This window comes from Sitophilus oryzae, unplaced genomic scaffold, assembly GCF_002938485.1.
Source record: "Sitophilus oryzae breed Bouriz unplaced genomic scaffold, Soryzae_2.0 scaffold_377_pilon_pilon, whole genome shotgun sequence".
Taxonomy (NCBI): domain Eukaryota; kingdom Metazoa; phylum Arthropoda; class Insecta; order Coleoptera; family Curculionidae; genus Sitophilus; species Sitophilus oryzae.
The window spans coordinates 789,938-813,583 of NW_022146948.1; the positions used below are offsets into that span (position 1 = coordinate 789,938).

Genomic DNA, 23,646 nt, shown 5'->3' on the forward strand with positions numbered 1-23,646 from the left:
GATTTGCTTTGGCCCCAAAACCATTCAAGGCTAAATTGATACCAAGATATACTTAGATGTAATTTCAATGTATGGATAAAATAAAATAAAATAAATAGAAAAAATACGAAAAATGTTAAGTGTCTTCCTCAAAACTGAATATCTCCAAAACAAAAACAAAAATAAAGCTATTGAGATGAATCAAAAAACAAACTATCAAAAAAGATATACCTAGATGATGAAATTATTTTTAAATTCCTTTCTTTGTTAACGTACACAGGGTGTTTCAAACTTTCACCAAAAGATCAACATTTTGTTTTCCCTCGTATAACTGACAGATGGCAACTTTCATTTTTAATTTAGAAAGAGTCATTAAAAAGAAATAATTCAAATAATTTAGCTACTTAAAAAATCATCAAAATCGGTCCACTAGAACATAATATATAAAACTTTAAAATACATGAAAATTTTAAGACGGTCGTTTTTAATGTCGGTGAGTTTATGTCTTTTAAAAAAAAACATATTAAAGTTTGTCCAAATAATGTTTCAGATTTTGAAATATATGTTTTTTAATTCTGTAATTTATACATACATAAAATGCTAATGTTTATCTGTGTCGTCTCTACTGAAGTAACGACTTGCTCTAGAAAGTTGCTTTTTTTACCAAAATATAGCTAATTGGTTCTTCTAAGAACTGTTGTCGCCGGATTTTTTGTTTTTCATTTAATTAAAAAAAATAAAAAGTAGTTTTTTTCCTTATGTCGTGGCGGATGCGCCAGGCTTCAACTAGTTATTGTATATATAACTACTAAATTTTATTAAACGGGTATTAAAATATTTTTTGTTAAAAAGGGGTAAACTATAGTTAAACCCTTGTTTATATATATTAAAATCAAGGGTTAAACCAGATGTTAAACTATAAGAAACCTTGAATTTATCTTTATTCGCCAGTTTGTCAAGAAAGAACATCAAAAATAAAATAAGTAAATATTTAAATAAAACTAGTAAATAATAATATCTACACCACATACAACAAAGCATAAACTCATAAATTTAATAACAAAGTATGTTATAAAGTGATATGCATATTAATATTAAAGAAAAAGTAAATAATCTATCATAGCTTCGAATTTTGTTGTCGGCCAATTCTAATAAAATAAAATAGTTTGGGTACCAAGGCCGACTAAGCCTTAAATGAGTACTTGGGATTCACAATCCTGATGTAATAATAAACAGTTGAAGAGTAATGCTAGCCACATTACCTTTCTTGTATACCGAACGGCTCTAGCAAGGCAAGTTATACCTTGCTACACCCAAGGCGTTAAAGGCTATACAGAAACTATTATTATATATCTATCAACATGATTAATGAGTATCTAGATCTAGTGTATACGGAAGACATAAAATTTCATATAAATAACGTATCTATATATGGCATATACCGCACGATCGAAAAAAAAACGGCTTCAAATTCCTTTAGAAATAACGACCGATGAAGATTAAATTTAATCGATCATCATTTCTAAGTTAACTTCCCAGCGGTTATCCCTATCTTTCCATTTGTCTATGCAAAAATACCTAAATTCTATTAAAAAAGATAAGACAATCAATGTGTTTTAAAAATAACGTAGTAGCAAAATATAGTACGGGACTAAGGTAAGGGTAATGAAAATATTTTAGATCATGCAACTTATAGATCTATTGTGTCCTCCTTTCTTGAGTTATAACTCATCATACAGCCTCAGGGCTTTGACAATAGTCAGTATCTAAGACAGTTTTGCAGAAGGTAGTTCTTCATCTCCAAGTCTCAAGGTAGTTCTTCTTCTCTCCGTCGTCTCGGCTCATTTTCCCCACAGAATCTGCGTTTGCTTTGTTTGTTAGCTTCACAATCTACTGAGGGGTTCAATGAGGAGACAGTGTTCTGTTAAAAATCCTGAATATTGTTCTTACCTAAATCAAGGAAAATCTATGATTTTTCTCGGTCGTAATTAATAAAGTCCTGAGTAACTTCTTCGAGGCCCTTAGACCGGTGAAGGATTCTAATTCCAACGTTACAGATGGAGTCTTTCAGGCACCCAGATTAGGACTTTATTTTCTTTGCCTAATTTGTTCAGCTTCTCTACGCATTCTTTGACCAATTTCGAATTGATAGTTGCTGAGTTGATCGCTTTTAATGCTCCTCGACCATCGGATAAGATGGCTATTTCTTGTTTCCGATAGTTCGTATCTAAGAGAAGTTCTCTCCCTGTTCCTGCTTTGGTTGTGGAAGCATCAGTATACCACGTTATGATATGATCTTCTACCTGCTGACAAACGTTTTTCTTCCAATTCTTTTTATTGCTCAATTCTACAGTAGGGTCGTGTTTCTCAAAGTTGTAGCTTCTTAGTATGTCATCGACAGGGACTTGGAGGAGCTTTTTAAGGGTGTTCCACGTTACTCAGCTTGCAATTCTCCCAATTCTCCCAGTACTACCAATGAATTGACGGAAATTTGTAATTGTCATCGGTAATGATTAGAATGGTCTAATCATTACTGATGATGCAGTGGTGTTAGGGCAGGTTCTCATGGCTCCTGTGATGCATATGCATGTCAGTCTTTGCTTTTTGCACAGATTTTGCTTTGCTGCACGTTGCCCTAGTTAAGCAACTGTTCCATAAGTAACCACGGGTCTTACTATCATGATATATATCTAGCGCAGATCTATCTATTTCCCGCTAGTCTTCTGCATATCATGAGAGATTTCGTGGCTTTGTTGGTAACGCTTTTTAAAAAGTATAATGTTCTTTAAAAATGATCGTAAGGCGAGCGGCTGTCTAATGAAAAAGCTGTGCTATTTCTATGTTTAGGGGAAGAGGCATAATAGGTGATACGCGCGGACCCTCTGGAACACGTGAAGTTGACCAGCTAAGACTAAATAGGTTGTGGTAACATTACTAATTATATTAAAATAGTTGTTCTTACAATATGTAATGATAACGTGTATGTTTGGAAAGGAAGTTTGTTACTAAAAAAGCTGGGCAGATATTAGAATTAAATAAAAAAGACTAAGTTAATGGTACCAGAGACTGATATTTTACAAAAATTAAATATTTTATTTGTTTTAGTGGCAACATAATTTTCTAATATTGAATTGTGTTTCCGTATTAAATTAACATCTACAGCAATAATTACATCACTAAAACTTGGCTTATATCCATCAAAATTGATACTAAAAATAAAAATCTATTACTGCTTATATTTCAAAGCTTGAAATGGTTTTTTAATTCATAACTTTTCTTCTGAAGGATTACGTATGTTTTGCAACTCCAACTTGTGATAAGAAAAAAAGTTTTGCTTACTGTTTCAATAGGGCAGCTGTCACCCAAAGAATAATATTTTATTTTTTCGTACAATCCGTTCGCACTACATTTAGATCCGTACTATTTCATTCATGTAACTGAGCACGTGTGATAATCGTAGGCAGATTTAAAAGCCACCAGTAAAAGACCAATCGGCTTGTTAGACACTCGGGCAGGAATCGTTGTCGAATATGCTTACTACAGTTCTGATCACGGTTTTAATATCTTTATTGGGTGTTTGGTGTTTTACAAGTGAATGTAGAAAACCAATTTGCTTCCCGCCAGGTTAGTTTCTGTAATTTAATTAATTATTTAATATATAATTCATTTCCGTTTAAAATCTTCAATGCTATGACCGGAAAATAATAAATCTTGATTAGTTTATATTTTTTTAATTATGTAATATAGTGTGCTATTAATATATACATTAATTAATACATCTATTATTTATGTAATGTATTTAATGGTTTTTATAAATACTCTTTTAAATAATGTTTTCAAATAAATTTAATTTTTAATTTTTTTAAATTATTTAATATTAAAAGTAGCGTTATTAGAACTTATTATTTATAGGTAATCGCTTTTGATCATAATTGTTTGGGCTATGACCTTGGATGTACTTATACCTAATAACAGCTTAATAAACTATATTGAACTAAATTGTGCAATTGTCGAAAAACTAATTAAGCTTCTTCATCTAAGAATTTTCTTATTCAGAAAAAATAATGTCCATAAATAAATTATACTTATCATCCAAAAATTATACTCTATTTTATTTTCATGGTTATACAGGATGGTGACAATTTCGATGTTCAGCATTGGCAGATCATTAACGTTTGACCAACGCCTGTGAAGAAAACCCCGGTATTTTGATTTGTTTTCGATTTATTGAGCGATTTATGTAAAAAAATAATGCATTTATTTGTTAATTTTTATTTCACTATCGGGCGGTTCAGGGCAAAACTCCTACATTCAAAGTTTTTACTACCTCCAATAGATTACAGCAGGGAGTTAGAAACTTTAATGTTAACAGCAAAATAAAACATTAATTCACCACAATACATCAAGACACTTTACTTTTGCAATGAACGCGCGGTTCGCTAGCCATGTTATTAGCATCATCAGCAGATGATGAAAACTTAAGTTTTAATCATTAATTAATTATTATTAAGTTTTAATAATTTAATCATCTGCTGATGATGCTAACACTGTTAGCGAAACACGCGTCCGGTTTAAAAGTAAAGTGTTTTGGTGTATTGTGGTGAATTCGTATTTTAATTTGATACCTCCAATAGGCAAGCCTGCACGTATGTATCTAAACAAAGACCTGCTCTAAGTATCTCGAAAACTCTGTACATTGTATATTGATGTAATGATTTCCAGGTATGGTAGTGATAATGAATAACATGATTTCTATTATAATTTTTCTATTAAATTTTATATTTCCAGAAAACTGCCCATGAAAATAAAATATATCTTATTTTGATCATAATTTTAAATCGATTTGGTTTCTCAAAGTAAATTAAATTCAATAATTATGCATATTACAAATACACAATAGTTTTATATTCCCTATACTGGTTTTTCCATTTATATACTGAATGATTCTTTGATATTGTAAAAAATCATAAAAAGCCACATACATTTGCCAATATATTAAATATAACAAAAGCGCATAATCTGAAAAAAAACTTCCTATGATAATACCATGATAATACTATTTAACAGCAAATAGCAAATTCGATAAGAAAATCGCAAGACCCAGTATCACATAGTGTGTATTGAATCAACAGATAACCGATGATACCTACACGACTAATTTGACTGATATTTATTCATAGTGATAACATTATTTGAATTATTTGAACCAATATATGAAGGATCGAGTGACATGGATGTTACAGTGGAATAGAATAATTTCACTTTAAGCCCCGTTCTCAGAACTTCATCGTGTCGTTGGCTACATTGGTTGACATTTCAAAGAACCAATGAAAGTTGTTTAAATTTAAAATTGACAGCTGCTTGAATTTTCTAAAATATCTCATTGGTTTAGTTTCTTTTGAAGTGTCGCTGGCGAGACGACGAAGTTCTGAGAACTGGGCTTTAAGCTTTTCTTTGTCTATTAATAATGTTCTTGGCGTGACCTAATACAAAAATTTTCGACAGTTATGACAACAAATATATCACCTTATAGAAAATCGCATTTCTTTTTGGTGGTGTATCAACTAAAAGGAACAAAAATCAAAATGGTCCTTATGTCTTTTTCCCAAGTTTTTGTAGTGTTAGCGTAAGTGGTAATCAGGGGTGGATGGAGAAGTGGAAACCGGCCCGGAATAACAGGCAACCGGCCAGAATCCACAAAAATAAAATGATCACGAAGAAACATATTTTATTTATTAATATACAGGGTGTCCCAGAAATAAGTGCAAGTATTTTAACTGGTGGTATATTTCGGCCTCAGAAACACGCCTGTGGTTTTTTTTGCGAAAATTTGGAATTTTTTGAAAAAAATTATGGATATTTTTTTATTTTCAAGTTAAAAAAAATAATTTCTTGATAATATGGAAACATAGGTAGTAATATACATATAACAGTAGTAATTTACATGGAAAAAAATCCAGAAAACATCCAGAGGTTCTCTAAATTTAAGCAAAAAATCATTTTTTGCTTTTCAAAGTAAAATAACTCGGGTTATTTTGGACTTACTTGAAAAACGGTAAAGAGAAAAAATGTTTCTTTTGACCAAATCTACCCCCCTTAAAATACTTGCGCTTATTTCTGGAACACCCTACATAAGTAAGGGTGATTTTCGCTCGGGCGAAAAAATCTCTAGTCCCTCCAATTTTTTAAAAATATTGAAATTGTCTTTATCAAAATTTTCAATCTTTCGACATCTGAATTTTTACTACAAAATAGCTCAGTTTCACGGCAGTTCTACTGTTTTATTTCCATTATCGATAACGGTAATTTGATCTTGAATATGCTACGATTTTCAATCACGATTTTGAGAAACTTTACAACTTCCTGATTCATTCAGTTCAGCTGGCCCAGTCCTCTGTGAAATACATTATTTTTAGCTTTTCAGGTATATACTTTCTTACACATTGTAGAAAGAAATTCTCCCTTTTCTGGTACAGCAGCAACCTCGTCGTTTATACGTGTTTTAATCTTTGGTATAATTCTTATCACGTAACTTTTACTCGTTTCTACATTTGGCATCTTGTATGATAATGCCATGACTCAAACGAAAAAACCTAGGCAATACCTAGGCAGTGGATATAAATGTGTTCTGAAGTAGATGCTACGTTACGGTCCGTAATAAGAATATTTGGATTTTGGAGACATATTAATATTCTATTATCTAATCTAGTTTAAACCTTATTTAACTCTTCTCTGTTGTTTCACTAATTTTTAGTAAAATTATTCTAGCAACATTTAAAACAACTTAGATTTAACTTTTAGTTCTCAGACTTGGCTTTTAGTCCGCCCCCAATTCAAACCAAGCATAGAGATCGCCATCTTCATGTTTCCTCTGTCAACCGCAGAGTTCGCGTCAAATTCGCCTACCTTTCAGAGGAGCTCGAAAAGTATTGCACCGAGGCCTAGAGTTGTCAAGCTACGCTACCATATTTATAGTATACATTTAGATCGAGACTATTTAGATGATATTCACTCTTTTTTCTACTGTACGCCTGCCGGAGTCTTTATTAGTTATTAATAAAAGAATAGTGCTAAAACTATACAGGATGAGTCTTAAATAAGGGCAAATATTTTCAGGGGTGGTATATTTCGACCCCAGGAACACGTCTATGAAGTTTTTGCACAAAAAGATGTTGAAAATCGTGCTTTTTCTTTTGAATTTTCCTCTATATTTTAGAAAAAAAAATAGAATTCCCTGTTGACAAAAAGAGATGCAAATACAGAAAAATTTCGGTAACAAATTTTTTTAAAAATTTCAAACTTTAATAACTCGGTTATTTTGGGGGACTTATTTGAAACTCGGTAAAGATAATATATTTTTTTATTCATATCTACCAGCCCTGAAAATATTTGCACAAAGCAGCACAAATAAAGTGCACTTATAGACTCACCTTGTATAATAAAACATTTCAAACGCAATAACAAACAGATGTTTATTAAAATTTTAAGTGTCTCAGAGAAAGACAGAACAATAGTTATTTTACAAATTGGTGTTTATGTTTAAAAGCAACTGACGATTATATATTGATTTAATTGATTAGTTAGTTAGGCAGTCACTAAGAATCTTAAGTAACTTTAGTTAGAAGATTACCAATTAAATTTTTGCTAAATCAATCTTTTTTGAGCTCTGATGGGGACCGGCCCACCGGCCCATCTTCCCACCGGCCCACCGGGAATTTTCCCGTTTTCCCATATGGCCCATCCACCCCTGGAGGTAATAATAATACCTTTGACCATTTTCTTGAGTTTTAAATCATCATACAGTCCCGGGGCTTGATAAAAGCCAGTATCTGAGACGGTTTGGGGGTAGTTCTCCATCTCCGATATCAGTCGTACCAAAGGTTATGGCACGAATTGTTGTCTCGGCGCACTCAGTGATGAGGTGTTCTAGTGTTTCCGCATTTTTTCCACAGAATCTGCAATCGCCGTTATTTCTTAGTTTCAATTTATTGAGGTGTTCATTGAGGAGACAGTGTACTGTTAAAAAACCCGTTATAATCCGAAGATTTTTCTTGCTCAAATCAAAGAACATTTTTTTTGAATAGATTTTTTTTTGGTCTAAGTCCTGGGAAACTTCTTTGAGTTTTAGACCAGAGAGATAGACTCTTCCAGGTTCTTGAGTTCCGCTTTGAGCTGGTTTCTACTTGTGAAGCAGAACGGTTCTGATCCAGTTAGTGGAGTGTTCGCTTCTTTTCTAGCTAGATCGTTAGCTTTATATTTATCTTCTATCCCTGGGTGGGCCAGCAGCCAGAGTAGGAGGACTTTATTATGATTGCCTAATTTATTCAGCTTCTCTGGAATTTATGGCTATTTCTGGCTTTCGATAGTTCCTTTCTAAGACATATTGTACGCACCTTTGATAACGTAGATTTCTATCTGTTGGTTGCTGGGGTAGGTGCCCACTGGTTCGGAGTATTTAGTTTTCGGCCCAAATACTACTATCACCGTTCCTGCTTTCACCGTTGACGTAAATGCTAGATACACTTTTATGTATTCAAATATTTTTTACGGATTTGATTAATTTTATGTAGATAGTTAAAGCATCCCAGATTTAGATGTTCAATATTTTTTTAACTTCTTCGTGCCGCCATACTGCTTTTCACAAGAAAACGCCCCAATTTCGGATACACGAAATCTAGGCTCTATTTCATCATGTTATTTAGTCAATTACTATTTATTCAAGTTCGTCCTTGATTACGCTGGTTTTCATATTTTACCTGTTATTTGTATCTGTTGTTGCATCACTTTTCATATAGCAACGAAGCTGCGAATCTGAACAATACGCACTTACACACTGGTCTAAAATAAATCCACACTGGATACACACAGCACGACCATGGGTCGGTAAATGTTTGGGAAAAAATCTAGGAACGCAAAATATTGAACTTTTATTTTTTAAACGACTGAATGGAATCAACATCTAACATCAGTTAATAATTTATAAGAGAGGTATTGTCAATTTTTTAAATACCATCATGCTGAATTGGCATTTGTTGTAAGTTGCTGGAGTTTTGCGGCTTATTTCACTTTGAATTTGTGGGGCTTCTTGGATACCACTTCCTTTAGTAGATAGATAGGCCAACTAGGTCATGCACTAGCTGGTCATGAATTGGTCATGAGGTCAAATCAAGAACGAACATGGGTAAATCACAACTACATAAACTAAATATACATAAATGAACTAAACTATGACTATACCGTTTTAGTATTTTACCTTATGTATTTACCTCTTTGTTTACCAGCTTTTTTTCTTATAATTATATTTTTTAATTATACTGTTATCGAACTAGGCTTAATATTAATTTTTCTCTTAATATCTTCCGTTAGAGAAAAGAGAGAAAGTTGCGATCATCAGCAAGCAAAGAATTGTTTTCAAAAAGAAAATCGATAGAAATATGTGTTTTTTAATGAAATTAATTATTAAATAATCAGTCAAAAAAAATGCAAATTCCTATAAAAACAACATAAAATATAACTAATATATTGAGCAACACTATTGAGTTTGATTTCGACCGCTAGAAAGTATCACTGAACTTTCGCATGTAACAAAAAATAAATTTTCAATCAGTAAAAAAAATTTCGGTGCCGAAAAAACCGGGAAATTTTATTTCTAGTCCCGGTTCTTTCATGGCTCAAAAAACCGGAAATTCATGATACTTTCGAGACCGGGATTTCCCGGTCCTGAAGCCTAATCAACACAAATGAACACAAGTGAAGAAAAAACGAAAAAAAATATAGGAAACGCACTTAAAATTTACACCAAACAACATAAACCAACTTATAACTAAATTTGAAAAGGATTACATTTTCAATTAAAAATGTAAATGCCTATAAAACATAACATAAAATATAACTAATATATTGAGCAACATTATATTTAATAATAAAATAACATATCTAAACTTCAATAATTGTTAATAAACATTATAGGAACTTCAAAAGAACTTTAGAAGTAGGAACAATAAGAGATAACATCTAGTTATTTAGAAGAGTTTGATTTCGACCGCTAGAAAGTATCAATGAACTTTCGCATAACATAACAAAAAATAATTTTTTAATTACATTTTATTAACGAGTAAAAAAAATCGATACCGAAAGAACAGGGAATTTTTATTTCGAGCCCCCGTTCTTTGACGTCTCAAAAGAACCGGGAATTCCCTAGTGTGCATATTGTGGTTTTCGGCACTGGTTTTCGGCGCTGATAAGCCAGCTTTCTTTGTGTGAGTAGGTACCCTTAGTTGACAATCCGGTACAGTACGATAAAAAAATATAATTTAGCGGCCTTTTACTAGACAAAAGAAATTCTAATGTAAACTCAAAGAACTTTTATCAATTATGGCTCATTAAATAATTATTCAATAATAGACTAATAACTAACTAATATTTTTCAGGTCCTGTCTGGTTGCCATTTTTTGGAAGTTCTTTACAACTCAAATCCCTCTCTAGAAAATTTGGCGGGCAGCACCTTGCTTTAATCCAACTACTAAAAAAGTACTCTTCAGATATACTCGGACTGAAATTGGGCCGAGAATACGTTATAGCCGTGTGTTCATATAGTACAGTCAAGAAAATACTTACGTCAGAGGAATATGAAGGTCGACCTGACAATTTTTTCTTTAGAATGAGGTCTATGGGAACCAGAAAAGGTAGGTGCATTGATATACTTTAGTAAATTCTTTAGGTTTAAATTTATCAAAACTACAAATTTCGTTTTCTTCTACGTGTATTTGAAAAATATACAGGGTGTCCCAGAAATACGTGCAAGTATTTTAAGGGGTGGTAGATCTCGATAAAAGGAACATACTTTCTCTTTATCGTTTTTCAAATAAGTCCAAAATAACGGAGTTATTTTACTTAAATTTCCAAAAAAAATGATTTTTTGCTAAAATTTTGAGAATCACTTTTCTTTCTTGTAAAATTAAGCTACTATCTATGTTGCTATATTATCAAGAAATTATTTTTTTAAACAAAAACTAAAAAAATTACCAAAAAATTCAAAAAATGTCGAATTTTCAAAAAAAAAATTAGCGAAAAAAAACCTCATAGGCGTGTTTCTGGGGTTGAACTATACTACCAGTTAAAATACTTGCACTTATTTATGGGACACCTTGCATAGTCCCACTTGGTCTCACTTAAAATAAAAACTGATTTGCTCACTTCATGGAGTAAGCTATTGACTAGCATTGTACAATATGATTTGAAAAAAACGGCGTCAGATGTCTATGAAATGAAGATCGCTGTCTTTTATATGTAAAATTATATGTGGAATGTCATCAATGTTTATTTCCAAGCCAAATGGACGTCGTTTCTTTTTTCAATCATACGGTAATTTTAATAGTTCTGTATATTTATTTACTCTTGATTTATCTAGAAAATTCGTTAGGTTTAAATTTATTAAGCACAGATTTCGTACTCTTCTATGTGTTTTAGAAAAATTTAGTCTCACTTGGTCTTATTTCAACCCAACCCAAAAAATGATTTGCTCACTTGACAGAGCAGTGTTAATAGTTCAACAGACCGATAGCACAGAATATATAGCAAATTGCGTAGCTATATATTATATGCCTATAATGTTAATAGTTCTGTACATTTATATTGACATCTGCATAAAAAAGTTATCCATAACTACCTTTTCAAAAAGTTAACAGAATTTCCTTCACCATTTTGTCAAAAAATTTGCATTTATAAGATATATGTTTAATCAAACACTAATTCACCACAATACACTAAGACACTTTTAACACTAGACGCGCGTTTTGCTAACTATATTAGCATCATCGGCAGATGATTAAAACCCGAATTTTAATCGTCTTCTGATGATGCTAACATGGTGAGCGAAACGCACGTCCAATGTTAAAATTAACGTATTTTGGTGTATTGTGGTTAATTAATATTTGATTTTGTTGTTTTAACATGATAGGTTCCAACCCCTAACTGTAACAGATATTTGTAGGTACCGTAAAATGGGGTGAATAGAAACATAGTGGTGAAAAGAAACAAAATTTCTGAAAAAAATCAAATCACGATTAAAAATATTCAAAGTAAAAAGAGTTGACATATCTAATTTTTCTATCATTGGTAATACACAATAAAATGTAAAAACTATATTTTTATCTTTGGCAGCACTGTTTCTGTCAATCAGCTGATCAATAAATGTGAGATCGATTTATCACCTATTTTGTATGGCGCGAAAACTTTATAAATAAAATATTTATTTTTAAAGTAATACATAAGCTGGTACACGTAAGTTGTTATATTATATGTATTGTTAATTATTATTAAACCTACTTAAATATGTAATTATTTACTGTTTCTAATCACCTTGTTGGAAGTAGAATAGATAAAAACCTTAACATCAATGTGTGTGTTTCTATTCTCCCGAATAGCAGGTGAATAGAAACATAAATGTTATTTTTATTTAATATTTATACGCATATTTTTCAAAAATCAAATTATATGCATACGCAAAGAACAAACAAAGACCCATGTTTTAAAATATTCGGGAAAATAATACCACATTTTTATCAACCGGTATATTGCTAATTGCCTACGAAACTGTTTCTATTCACCCCATTTTACGGTACTAATTGTTTTTAAATTAATAAGGAGATAAATGACGTTTAAACACAGCATAAAGCTTTTTTACAATACCTAGATGCTAGATGCTCTTTTATGTACAAGATTAGTAATAATTCAATGGGAGTGACAAAACAACAACCTATAATCAATTATTCTGGTATTGATTATTTTAGACTTATCAAAATATAAACTGCTGTCCAAGTAAAATTGAAAAATTACTAAAAATAATTTTACATCTTTTTAGGTATCACAGGTACGGATGGAGAACTGTGGAAAGAACAAAGATCATTTTTAGTTAGCCATCTTCGAGCGTTAGGATTTGGAAAGAATATTGTTGAGGATATGGTAAAGCATGAAATTTGTGATGTAATATCAAAAATTGATCAGAATTTGAAAAATGTGGATATTGCAGTTGTTTTAGCCCCATCAGTATTAAATATTTTATGGCACCTAACTAGTGGTAAGTACTAGGGTTTCCGGAACAGGAGCTATTTTTCGGAACCTAAGGAAACTCTAAAGAAACGGGATTTCCCGGTTTTATCGGTACTTTCGGTACTAGCTAACTTTTGTTCAATGATAGTAGCAGTTTGTTAATCAGCAAGAGATGGTTTCAAAAGTAAGAACGATAAAAATTGAGTTTTTGAAGAGAAGAAAAAAAATATAGTAACTTAAAATTTAGATGAAATAACATAAACCAACTTAACTAAATTTGGAAGAAAGTCTTACATTTTCGAATTAAAAATTCAAATACCTATGAAAACATAACATTAAAATATAATTAATACATTGAACAACACATTATACTAAATAAAAAAAACATATTTAAACTTCAAAATTTCGTATAAACATTATAGGCACTTCAAAAGAGAAAAGAGGTACGCACAAGAAGAAATAGCCATCACACTTAGAAGAGATTGTTCCTCTCTGTAATAAGATCTCAGAAATAAAAGTGTACTCAGACTATTGTCATTCAAACGAGACCTAAGTAAACCAACCAAAGAAAATTTTCAAGTTTGACGATGGCGGAGTTGTTAAAAGATAAATAACGCACACTCTCATCTTTTCTTAAAAAGAGCCATTCCAATCAAAAGACAGTGATGACAAAAATTATTTTTAATTATTTATTTCCCAAAAGTACCGAAAAAACCGTGAATTAATTTCGAGTACCGGTTCTTTGATGGCTCAAAAGAACCGGGAATTCCCGGTACTCTCGAGACCGATTCGACACGATTCTAAACCTTAAGTACCACACGATCGAGTAAAAACGACGTCAAAGATGGCAGCTAAATGATGATAATTTTGGCGAGGTCAATCCCTAGATGTCATTACTTAGCTCGTGTCCTTCTTTATTTTTTAATGGCGCTTACAACCATTTGGCCTTAAGAAAGGTTGAAATATGGTTGTAATTTATTTTTATATTGAGTAAAATTGTTCCATCTTAATATTTATATAATTAATAGCGTGTACCCGCGACTTTGTTCGCGTCTAATTAATAATTTATAATAGTGATGATAAGGCAAAGCAAGAATTTCCATTAACATACAAAATGGATAAAATTTTATCACATTTATGTCAGCATGAGAAAAAACAATATGACGATATTATTATATAACTTGGTAATATTTGAGGGGTAGTTTTATCTCGTTGGAATTTGACTTTCGAAAAATCCGTTTGCTAAAAATAAGTTTTTTACGTCAAGCGGTTTAAGCAGAAGTGGTTAATCAATTACCCAACTTTTTGGAACACCCTGTATGATTTTTTAAAAAAATTCAAAATATGTAAAAAACAAAATAAATTATGCGTGTCCAAGCGTTTTCCCAAAAGACTAACCGTTTTTTAAATAACAAATTTGTAATATTTGAGGGGCGTTTTCACCCTCTTGGAATTTAAGATTCGAGAAACCCCTCCTTATCGAACCTCTACACCCCACATCAGTCAATCCGTTTGCCAAAAAACAACTTTACACGACAATCAGTAGGTAAGCAGAATCGTGTTTACTCAGTGGTCATATTTTATGAAACACCCTGCATAAATTTTTAAAAAATCTTAAAATATGTAAAACTACAAATTAAAATATACGTGTTTAAGAGTTTTTCCGAAAAACTCACCAGTTTTTAAATAAAAAATATTCTAATATTTGAGGGGTGGTTTCACCCCCTTAGAATTCGAAAAATCCCTTCTTATCGAATCTCTACACCGTAAAGTCAATCCGTTTTCAAAAAATCAGCTTTTTACGTCAAGCGCTTTAAGCAGGATCGTGATTAATCAATGACCAAATTTTTTAAAACACCCTGCATACATTTTTAAAAAATCTTAAAGTATGTAAAAAACAAAATAAAATAAACGTGTTTAAGCGTTTTTTCGGAAACTTGGCCGTTTTTTAAATAAAAAATATTGTAATATATGAGGGGTGGTTTCACCCCCATGGAACTGGAATTTCGAAAAATCCCTTTTTATCGAACCTCTACACCCTAGAATCAACCTGTATGCCAAAACTGAGCTTCTTACATTGAGTGGTTTGAGCAGGATCGTGATTAATCAGTAAGTCAGTCACTAAGGAGTTTATATATTAGCAAAGAGTAGATAAGATTATCTACTCTTTGATATTAGTATATGGTATAGATGTTAATTTTTGAAAAAAAGAAAAAGAAAGGTTAGGTCGCAATAAGACGATACATGAGAGTAACAGTTGTGTCTGTCATTTTAATGCACATATAAAGCCTCGTTCTCAGAACATCGACTGTCGCCAGTGACACTGTGACACGTCAAAAGAACCAATGAGATTTGTACAAAATTCAAACAGCTGTCAATTTTGAATATTGTGCAAATCTCAATTCAAAGTTATGAGAACGAGGCTTAAGTGATACTTTCTGTCATTTTTTGGATGTCGTCTGTCGAAATCTTCGCCCACTCGTAGGACATAGTTTAGATGAGGCTAGAATGACTTAATAGGTTTGATTTCCAGGCTTTTTATAAGACTGGTCGAAAAGCTACACACAAACAAGCTTCAGTATTTCGATATTGCAGACGACTTATATAAAAAAATTTCACATTTTTATTTTAGGTAAGGACTTAAAAGGCGATGAGAACATTGATAATCTTTTGAAACTTCTCCACAAAAGAGCCAAAGCTTTCGACATGTCCGGCGGTACTCTGAACCTTTACCCCTGGATTAGATTTATTGCTCCAGAAGGAAGTGGATACAGTTTACTAAAGAAGATTAACTCTGAAATTAATAAATTTATAGCAGAAACAATAAAAGAGCACAAGAACAAATGGAGAGATGGACAATGCGATGATGTGATTTACGCGTATCTGAATGAGATGCAGAAGAAACAAGTTAAAGATAATAATTTTACAGGTAAGTAGATCAATAAATCCCATTATAGTACAGGGACAGTTATTTATTTGTACTTAAGCTCATGAAAGAAAACGTCTTGCGTAACCATCTTCTGATGCGTGTCAAATACTCGTCAGCGAGTAAAGGCTGTATGTATGTAGTATCTATTTTCTATACCCATAAGTGATAAGGGCGTTCCACCCCAAAATTTTTTTCACTTTTTGGACAAAATTTTTTATTTTGATTTTTTTATGATGTGGCATTAAAAAATACAGGATTTTTCACCACATACGACACGATTAAATTTTTACAAATTGTAAGTTTTGGGTTCATTTTGTGTTCATTGGGAGGACTATTAGAGCTACAATTTAAAAATATTTTTACAAGATACAGAGCGTCCCAAATAAGTAAAAAAAATTATAGTTGTATTTTTTTAAATGGAACACCCTGTATATTATTCTATTTTTAGATCCTACCATTGAAATAACGGTAAATTTGACTAGATTTATCACATTTAAACCTTACCATTTTTGGAATATAAATGATTGTTTATATTAATAATAGTTGCTCCAAATACTAAAAAAAAACTGAATTGTGTATGTGTATTAGACAGTGTGGTAAAAAGTAACATCTTATAAATGTTATTTGATTTTTTGACGAATGTTTATTTATAACAACAGAGACAATCATTTTCAAAACTTATTATTATATTGATTTCTGAGTCAAATCCACATTTATTTGAAATAATTTATAATTAAAACAATTAAGTATGTAATTAACTAATAATTTTTAGGCGGAAATAATGATGGAATATTTAATCGATATACTCTTTTACAAAGATTAAAATAGTTTTCTTTTTGTAAACAAATGGGCTTGCAATATTATTATTTTTACCTCCTGTGCATTTTGTACATATGTTGCTTTAAAAAAATCTTAAATGTCAATATTCCATGGGTATAGTGATAAATGAGGTCTAAATTAAACTTAATTCATTAATAAATAAAATTTAATTCTTAATAAATAAAATACATTTTCTACGAAAACTTCAAGAGATAGGTAGAAAATGGTATAATACAATTTAATAGACAATTAAATTGTGCATCAGCACCCATATACAGAGTGTTCCATTTAAATTAAACAAATTATTGCCGTTTAAAGATAGTAATTATTTAATATAAATTTTTGGATTTTTGTATAAGGTAGTATAATTTTTATTATTGCAACACAATATCTGATCAATAAATAATCTTCATTAAATATTTAGTATTAAAAACTTTGACACCCTTGGAGAAACGAAGCACTAAATTTTTTACCGCAATTTCACAAAATTGAAAATATTTCAAAAACGGTAAGGTTTAAGTGTGGTAAACCTTAATCAAATTTACCTGTATTTCAACCGTAGAATCTAACAATAGAATAATATACAGGATGTTCCATTTAAAAAAATACATAATATTTTTTTACTTATTTGGGAACTTTATTAACGAACCCAAAACTTACACTTTGTAAAAATCTAATCGTTTAGCTACAATACTCCGTGTCGTATGTGGTGAACAACCCTGTATATAGAACTCTAAATTTTCACCCTTCTACCATCAACTCCTAAATTAATTTTCTGATACCATACTCCTCCGAAACGGCTTGATTCAGTGGGTCTAGGAATAGGTTGTTATTTATTTGTTATACCAAGTGATAAGGGAGGCCCACCCAAATTTATTATTTTTATTGTTTTATGATGTGGCATTAAAAAATACATACAACTCTAAATTTTCACCCTTTTCCCATCAATCCCTATTTTTTAATAGCGATATTAGTAATTTTTAAAAATTGTTAGTATACCTTAAATTAAAAACGTGAGTATGATTAAGTATATACCGGGTATAATGGTATTGTTGCGGACACGTGTGAACTCGGCCTTAGGCCGGGCCACTCGGCTATGACCCATACGCCCGGCGACGCCGACCTTCGAGAACGAATAAGAAGCTGGTGAGACGAAGAACACGGCTAAGAATTTTCGAGTCAAATCTGGATCGTCTGTTTCTCTCATATATAAGCCGATGCCGTGCCGGAAGCCTGAAGAGGACAGAGAACAAACAGACGTTCGACGTGTCCAGTTGTCGCGCGCTGAATTCAAAATAAATTTCTTTTATTTTTTGTTAATGTTAAATATTTTATTATAAAAATATTTTTTGTTATAGTTTTTGTTAATGTTAAATAAATTGTGTTTAAATAAATTGTGACTTTCTATCCACACGGAACCGACGAAAAACGTAACAGTATGTCTCCAAATTCAATATTTCATTTTTTGACTCTTTTCTTTGGGTATATACCGGGTGCAAAAACTTGGGTATTAAAACTAAAAGACGGACTTCACTTGTCTTTAAAACTAAATTTCGGACTTCACTTGTCTTTATTGGTTTTGCTTACACAACGTTTCGGTCAGAAGTATCACTCACCGAATACTGTCTTCTGCTGCATTGATATATTTTCTTAGATATTGATTCACTTAAAATAAAAACATTGCTTTCTAGATGATCAATTAGTAATGGTCTGCTTGGATATTTTCCTCGCTGGATCAACCACAACAACTAATACCATCAATTTTGCCTTTTGGTCTATGATAATGTATCCAGAAATTCAAGAAAAGGTCCATCAATGCCTTACGAATGCATTTCATGACAAAGATATTTCGTATAGTGATAGAACATTGTAAGTAAATAAGAATTGAAAATATCATGACAAAATATTGACATACTTTTTTACCTATTTCCTATTCTATATTTTAGGGTTCCTTATGTTGAAGCAGTATTATTAGAGTGCCAAAGATATTTTCCGGTAGTACCAGTAATAGGGCCAAGACGGGTTTTAAGGAAAACGAGTCTAGATAATTATGTTATTCCTAAGGTACAATATAAATTATATACAGGGTTAATTAGGCAATCCCAATGTAGGGTGTGCAATTAGGCAATCTCAACAGGGTGTCCCAATATTCCGTGGACATAAAACTATTATAGTATTTTTGGAATCAAAATAAGTTCAATGGACACAATTTACCTCTATACAAAAGTGCTTCGTTTGTCCGCTAGAGGACTTCAAACTTGAAAAAAATAAACACATTTTTTCAGATATTTTAAGAACAGTTATTCCGATGTGAATAAGATTTTGGGTGTTTATGTTTTGTTAAGTGCTTTAATATTTGACTATCACAAAAATAAAGAAAAAATACGGGAAGGGTGAAACCTGTCCCCACCATCTCATTCATCAGATCTTACAAATCATTGTTCAGAAATTCATTGTCATCATATTGAGTTGTAAGAAATCTAAAATGGAGAAAAAATATTGTAGAAAAATTACTCAGTTATACCATAATATACCATAATTTTTTTTTCTCTCCCCATATGGGATAATTAGCAAACAATAATTAAACTTAAATGTTCTAGTTATAATAATTAGCCTTTAATGATAACATGGATAGCGAAATAGTAAGAAAGTGATGTTTTATCGTATATTTTTGCCATTTCGTCATCCAAAAACACACTGAATTTGGTATAAAATGATTTATTTCATATTTTTTAGGACACTACAGTTTTAATTAACATATATTCAGTACATCATGATAAAGAATACTGGAAAGACCCTGAAACATTCAGACCTGAGCGATTCTTAGACAGTCAAGGTAATCTCCAGAACACAGAAAGAGTTTTGACATTCGGGTTAGGTAATTTGTTTAATTAAAAGTATCAAATATCCTAAACTAAGTAGTAAACTGATTTTTAGGGAAGCGAAGATGCCTTGGCGATGCCCTAGCTAAATCTTGCATTTTCCTATTCTTTGTGACTATCTTAAGAAAATATAAACTGGAGAGTGTGTCACAAAATAGTAAAGGAGAGAAAACAATAACTGGTATTAACATGACCCCGGGAAATTACCGCGTGAATTGTACTCCCAGATAATAAATCTCGAATATTTTTATTGTGTATGTGTTATATTATTCATATGAAGTATTATTAAAAGTAATTGTTAGTAGATGGACGAGTTTAATTTTAATTGAGACATAGTTTCTCTACAGGCTTGGTGCATTCTTCGCCGGTGCTGCCACCATCGGAGAATATCGTAAACAACTGATATATACTTATACAAAAATAGCAGGTTAGTCGTGACTGACTAAGTTAAGAAAAAACTCAAAATTTAAGTGAGGATGCAGTCAATAATCACCACATAGGCTAATAAAACTACTTTTTCAAATTTGTCAAGCTTTCGAGAATGTTATTCCCATCATCAGGACAGTTTGACTGAGTCAATTAGCAAAAAAAACATCCTTTGCACAAAAAGGCCTTAAAAACTAGCATCGTATGACCTTGGACTACAAGGACATTTCCTTTATAAAATATTAAAATACATATCCAACGATATTACTTTTCTTTTAAACACAACCAAAAAGATTTCTTTATATTTAATTTCTACATTGTTATTTCGAGCTCGATCAAACAGTGACTCTATTTATTCAGTTTAAATATCTTTGGTTAGATCACACAAACCTTAGGGCTCGAACTCACTGATGACCAGGTCGCAACGACCTGGCCGTCGGCTGGCCGCATGTATTGTGTTTTTAGCTGCGGCCAGATGAACGACCAGTGTCTACAGGGTTGTCAAATCTAACGATTTTTTACGTTTTACCAATTAGAAAATATTGTTTCAGAAATGTTAAAATATCCGAGTTAACTAAAAAGCGAAGTTGCTATTCACAACAAACAAAAAGCATTGTGTACGCGCCACCGACAAAAAGGGAGATATTCTGTTTCTTTTTTCTACTGATATGGCGCCCTTATCGACTTTAGAAGTAAACATATTAGGGCCATCGTAAAAAAAGATTGTCAGACACTGGCTCTCAATATAAGCAGGTAGAAAGTTTAGCTTCCAGTTATTTCAATGTTTACAATATAACGAAGAATCTACAACAGTAATTACTTCTATTTTTATGAATGTTTAAGTTACTTTCTTAATTTTTTTTTCAAAATAATGTACCTAGTAGAAAGTAGAAATATAGTCTAATGAACCCTGTTTGAAAAACGTTAAATTAAATATAATATTTAAAATACAGAAATACAGTTGTCCTCCTTGTACATGACTACAATACAACTAAAAAAACTAATTTAATAAAAAAAACAAGTGGTTGTAGAAAAACTTTAAATATTATTTTTTTTTATTTTTTAACATCGAAACTCAAAGGTATAATAACAAGTATCATACCAACCATAAATAGGGTAGGTATGTCATATAAAAATGTATTGAGTTTTTACTAGAATCGACCCTTGATAAAAAAAAGGGCTTAGATTTAAGCTTACCTTTGATCCAGTCTGTATACTATTTCTTTGGATTTTCTGCACGTGTGCAAAAACTACACTAAAACACTATATCTTATAAAAAATAAAATATTGTGCCTTGAATTTGAGGGATTTCATCTGAAAAATTATTAATTTGGAAGAAAACCGGCAACAAGCGGCAGAAAATAATATTATTTCCGTGCAGTCTTCTGGTCGCAACGACCAACGGACGGCCAGGACGTTAGTGTGCGCTATATCCACAGAACACACTAAAGAGCTATATCATTTGATTTAATGGTTTTGGAGGTAGCTGCGGCCTGCTCGGTGCGACCTGGTCGTCAGTGTGCTCGAGCCCTTATACCTGAGTCTTTGCCTGAGTGTTTTATAATTTCAATAACTACATCAGCAAAAAACTAGTGTGTTTATGAACATGATTACAACAACGATTAGAACGACGAGGTCGTAGACCGAGTCGTTCTAATCACACGAGTGTTGTAATCATGTTTAAACGCATGTGTCAAAATAAGAAAATGCTGTTTTAATTTTCGTTTATTATTCGCCCACCTTTAACACCTTTGACTATGACATTTGTCACATTTATGCTGAAAAGTCAGTTTGCCCTGTCAAGTAAACGCGAGCACTTTTTGCCCAGAAAAATCATTTTGAAAATTACGATGAGCGATTCCGAAAGTCTCCCTTCAGATGTAGAACTTGCCGCAGTACGTGCCACGGAATCATTATTGCCGGAAAAGTTAATATATTTAGATGTTCGTAGTTGTTTTTCATTATTATAGCTACTAGTTGTGTTATAGATTCATAACACCACTAGTTGTGTTATGAATCTCATAACGTAACTGAAATACTAAAAAAATAGTGATGTAAAAACGTTATAACTAAACGGTTGTAGATAAAACAATAAAAAATATTTCTATAACAAATATACCCTATATCTATTAATGTTTATAAGGCGGTACGTTTGACAGACCAGCGTAAATCTAGTCGGTCAGGGGGGTACAAAAAGAATATTTTTTTCTCTGAATACAACACACTATTTTTTTCAAACGTATACAAATTATTTTTTAATCAATTTCAAACGTTGCACATAATATAAAAAGTAATATTGTAAGTAATTATATTTATATCCAGTAACAATTTGACACAGAATAACAGTTTAATTTTAATGATACTTACAACAATATAAAGTACTTTACTTTTATACCTAGGCGCTAAAATGACAAACATTAATAATTTTGTGACGTTTGAAAAAAAATCCTTTTGATCTAAGGGAGTGACTTTTTTGGGAAATATATTGGTGACCGATGCGGAAAAATGACACGTGCTATAGAATTATTGTAATGTTATGGATATCGGACAGAGTTTCGAAGATAGCCATTTAGGATAGGACTTTAATTGGAAATAAGTCCTAAAATTATTTAGCAATCCGATTTAAATAATGCTTTCTATTAAAATAAAAAAAAAATGTTTAATCATGATTTTTTCCAACCCCGCTTTTTACTAATTAATTTACTTAAAATACAACCAATTAAATATTTCTAAACATAGTTATATTACAATACGGTAGTGGTAAGTAAATGACGTTGCACGATTGTGTCTTATCGTTTAAAAATAATGGCATGTTATGATAAGCTCAATTTTAATTTAATTGAAATTTTAATTGTGGTCAATTATTTAAGAGAAAAGTTGCTTTGTCAGCAAAATTTTGTTATTTCAGAATAATCGGTTAAAATTTCATGTATATTATTTTTTCGTCTGGTATTTGTTATTACTATATTAAATTCTGACAGCATTCCAAAAGAATGTTTTGATAATAACCCAACCAGACAGTTACGATATATCAAAAATTAGATATACGTATACGTATAGTATAGCATTGCTATACCATAGGTATATCTAAAAAGCTTTTAGCTATCTAAAAGCTTATATCCAAAAAGCTTTCACATCATAATTTTTCAATAGTTCGAAAACATTTTAAAATATTGCTATAATTTGTATGTAAACCAAGAATATACCGTTATACTATTAATATTATACACTCAGATGAAAAAAAAAACGCAACGGAGAAATTTTTGGTCAAATTTAAAGTGTTAAATTTTTGTTATTTTTAGCCCTGTTTTCATGAATTTTTTAGCAAGCTCTCTATAATTATATCAACTTTAATTTGCAAACTAAGTTTTTTTTATAAACTTTTATTATTTAGTATTTGGCATATTATACAGGGTTAATCGAGGGGATGTTTTTTTAGCCTAACTTTAAAACACCCTGTGCAATAATTTCGTGTATAAATTTTTCTAAAATATAATTTTTGCAGTCAGAACCATGACTCCTGACCATTTTGTTTTTGGATTCATGTCAATACCTGCTTTG

The 23,646-nt window shown here is 31.4% G+C and overlaps 1 protein-coding gene across 1 annotated transcript in view; it reads left to right on the forward strand.

Moving 5' to 3' along the window:
• LOC115885225 (probable cytochrome P450 305a1) overlaps positions 1-19,965 on the forward strand; it is a 37,195-nt gene extending 17,230 nt beyond the window's left edge. Inside the window, exons 10-17 of the mRNA XM_030904061.1 lie at positions 3,483-3,603; positions 10,410-10,664; positions 12,842-13,057; positions 15,662-15,958; positions 18,469-18,646; positions 18,724-18,841; positions 19,514-19,655; positions 19,715-19,965. Coding sequence (XP_030759921.1) covers positions 3,483-3,603; positions 10,410-10,664; positions 12,842-13,057; positions 15,662-15,958; positions 18,469-18,646; positions 18,724-18,841; positions 19,514-19,655; positions 19,715-19,890 — 1,503 coding nt within the window. The 3' untranslated portion in view covers positions 19,891-19,965. The remainder of the gene's footprint in view (positions 1-3,482; positions 3,604-10,409; positions 10,665-12,841; positions 13,058-15,661; positions 15,959-18,468; positions 18,647-18,723; positions 18,842-19,513; positions 19,656-19,714) is intronic.
• The last annotated feature ends 3,681 nt before the right edge of the window (positions 19,966-23,646 follow it).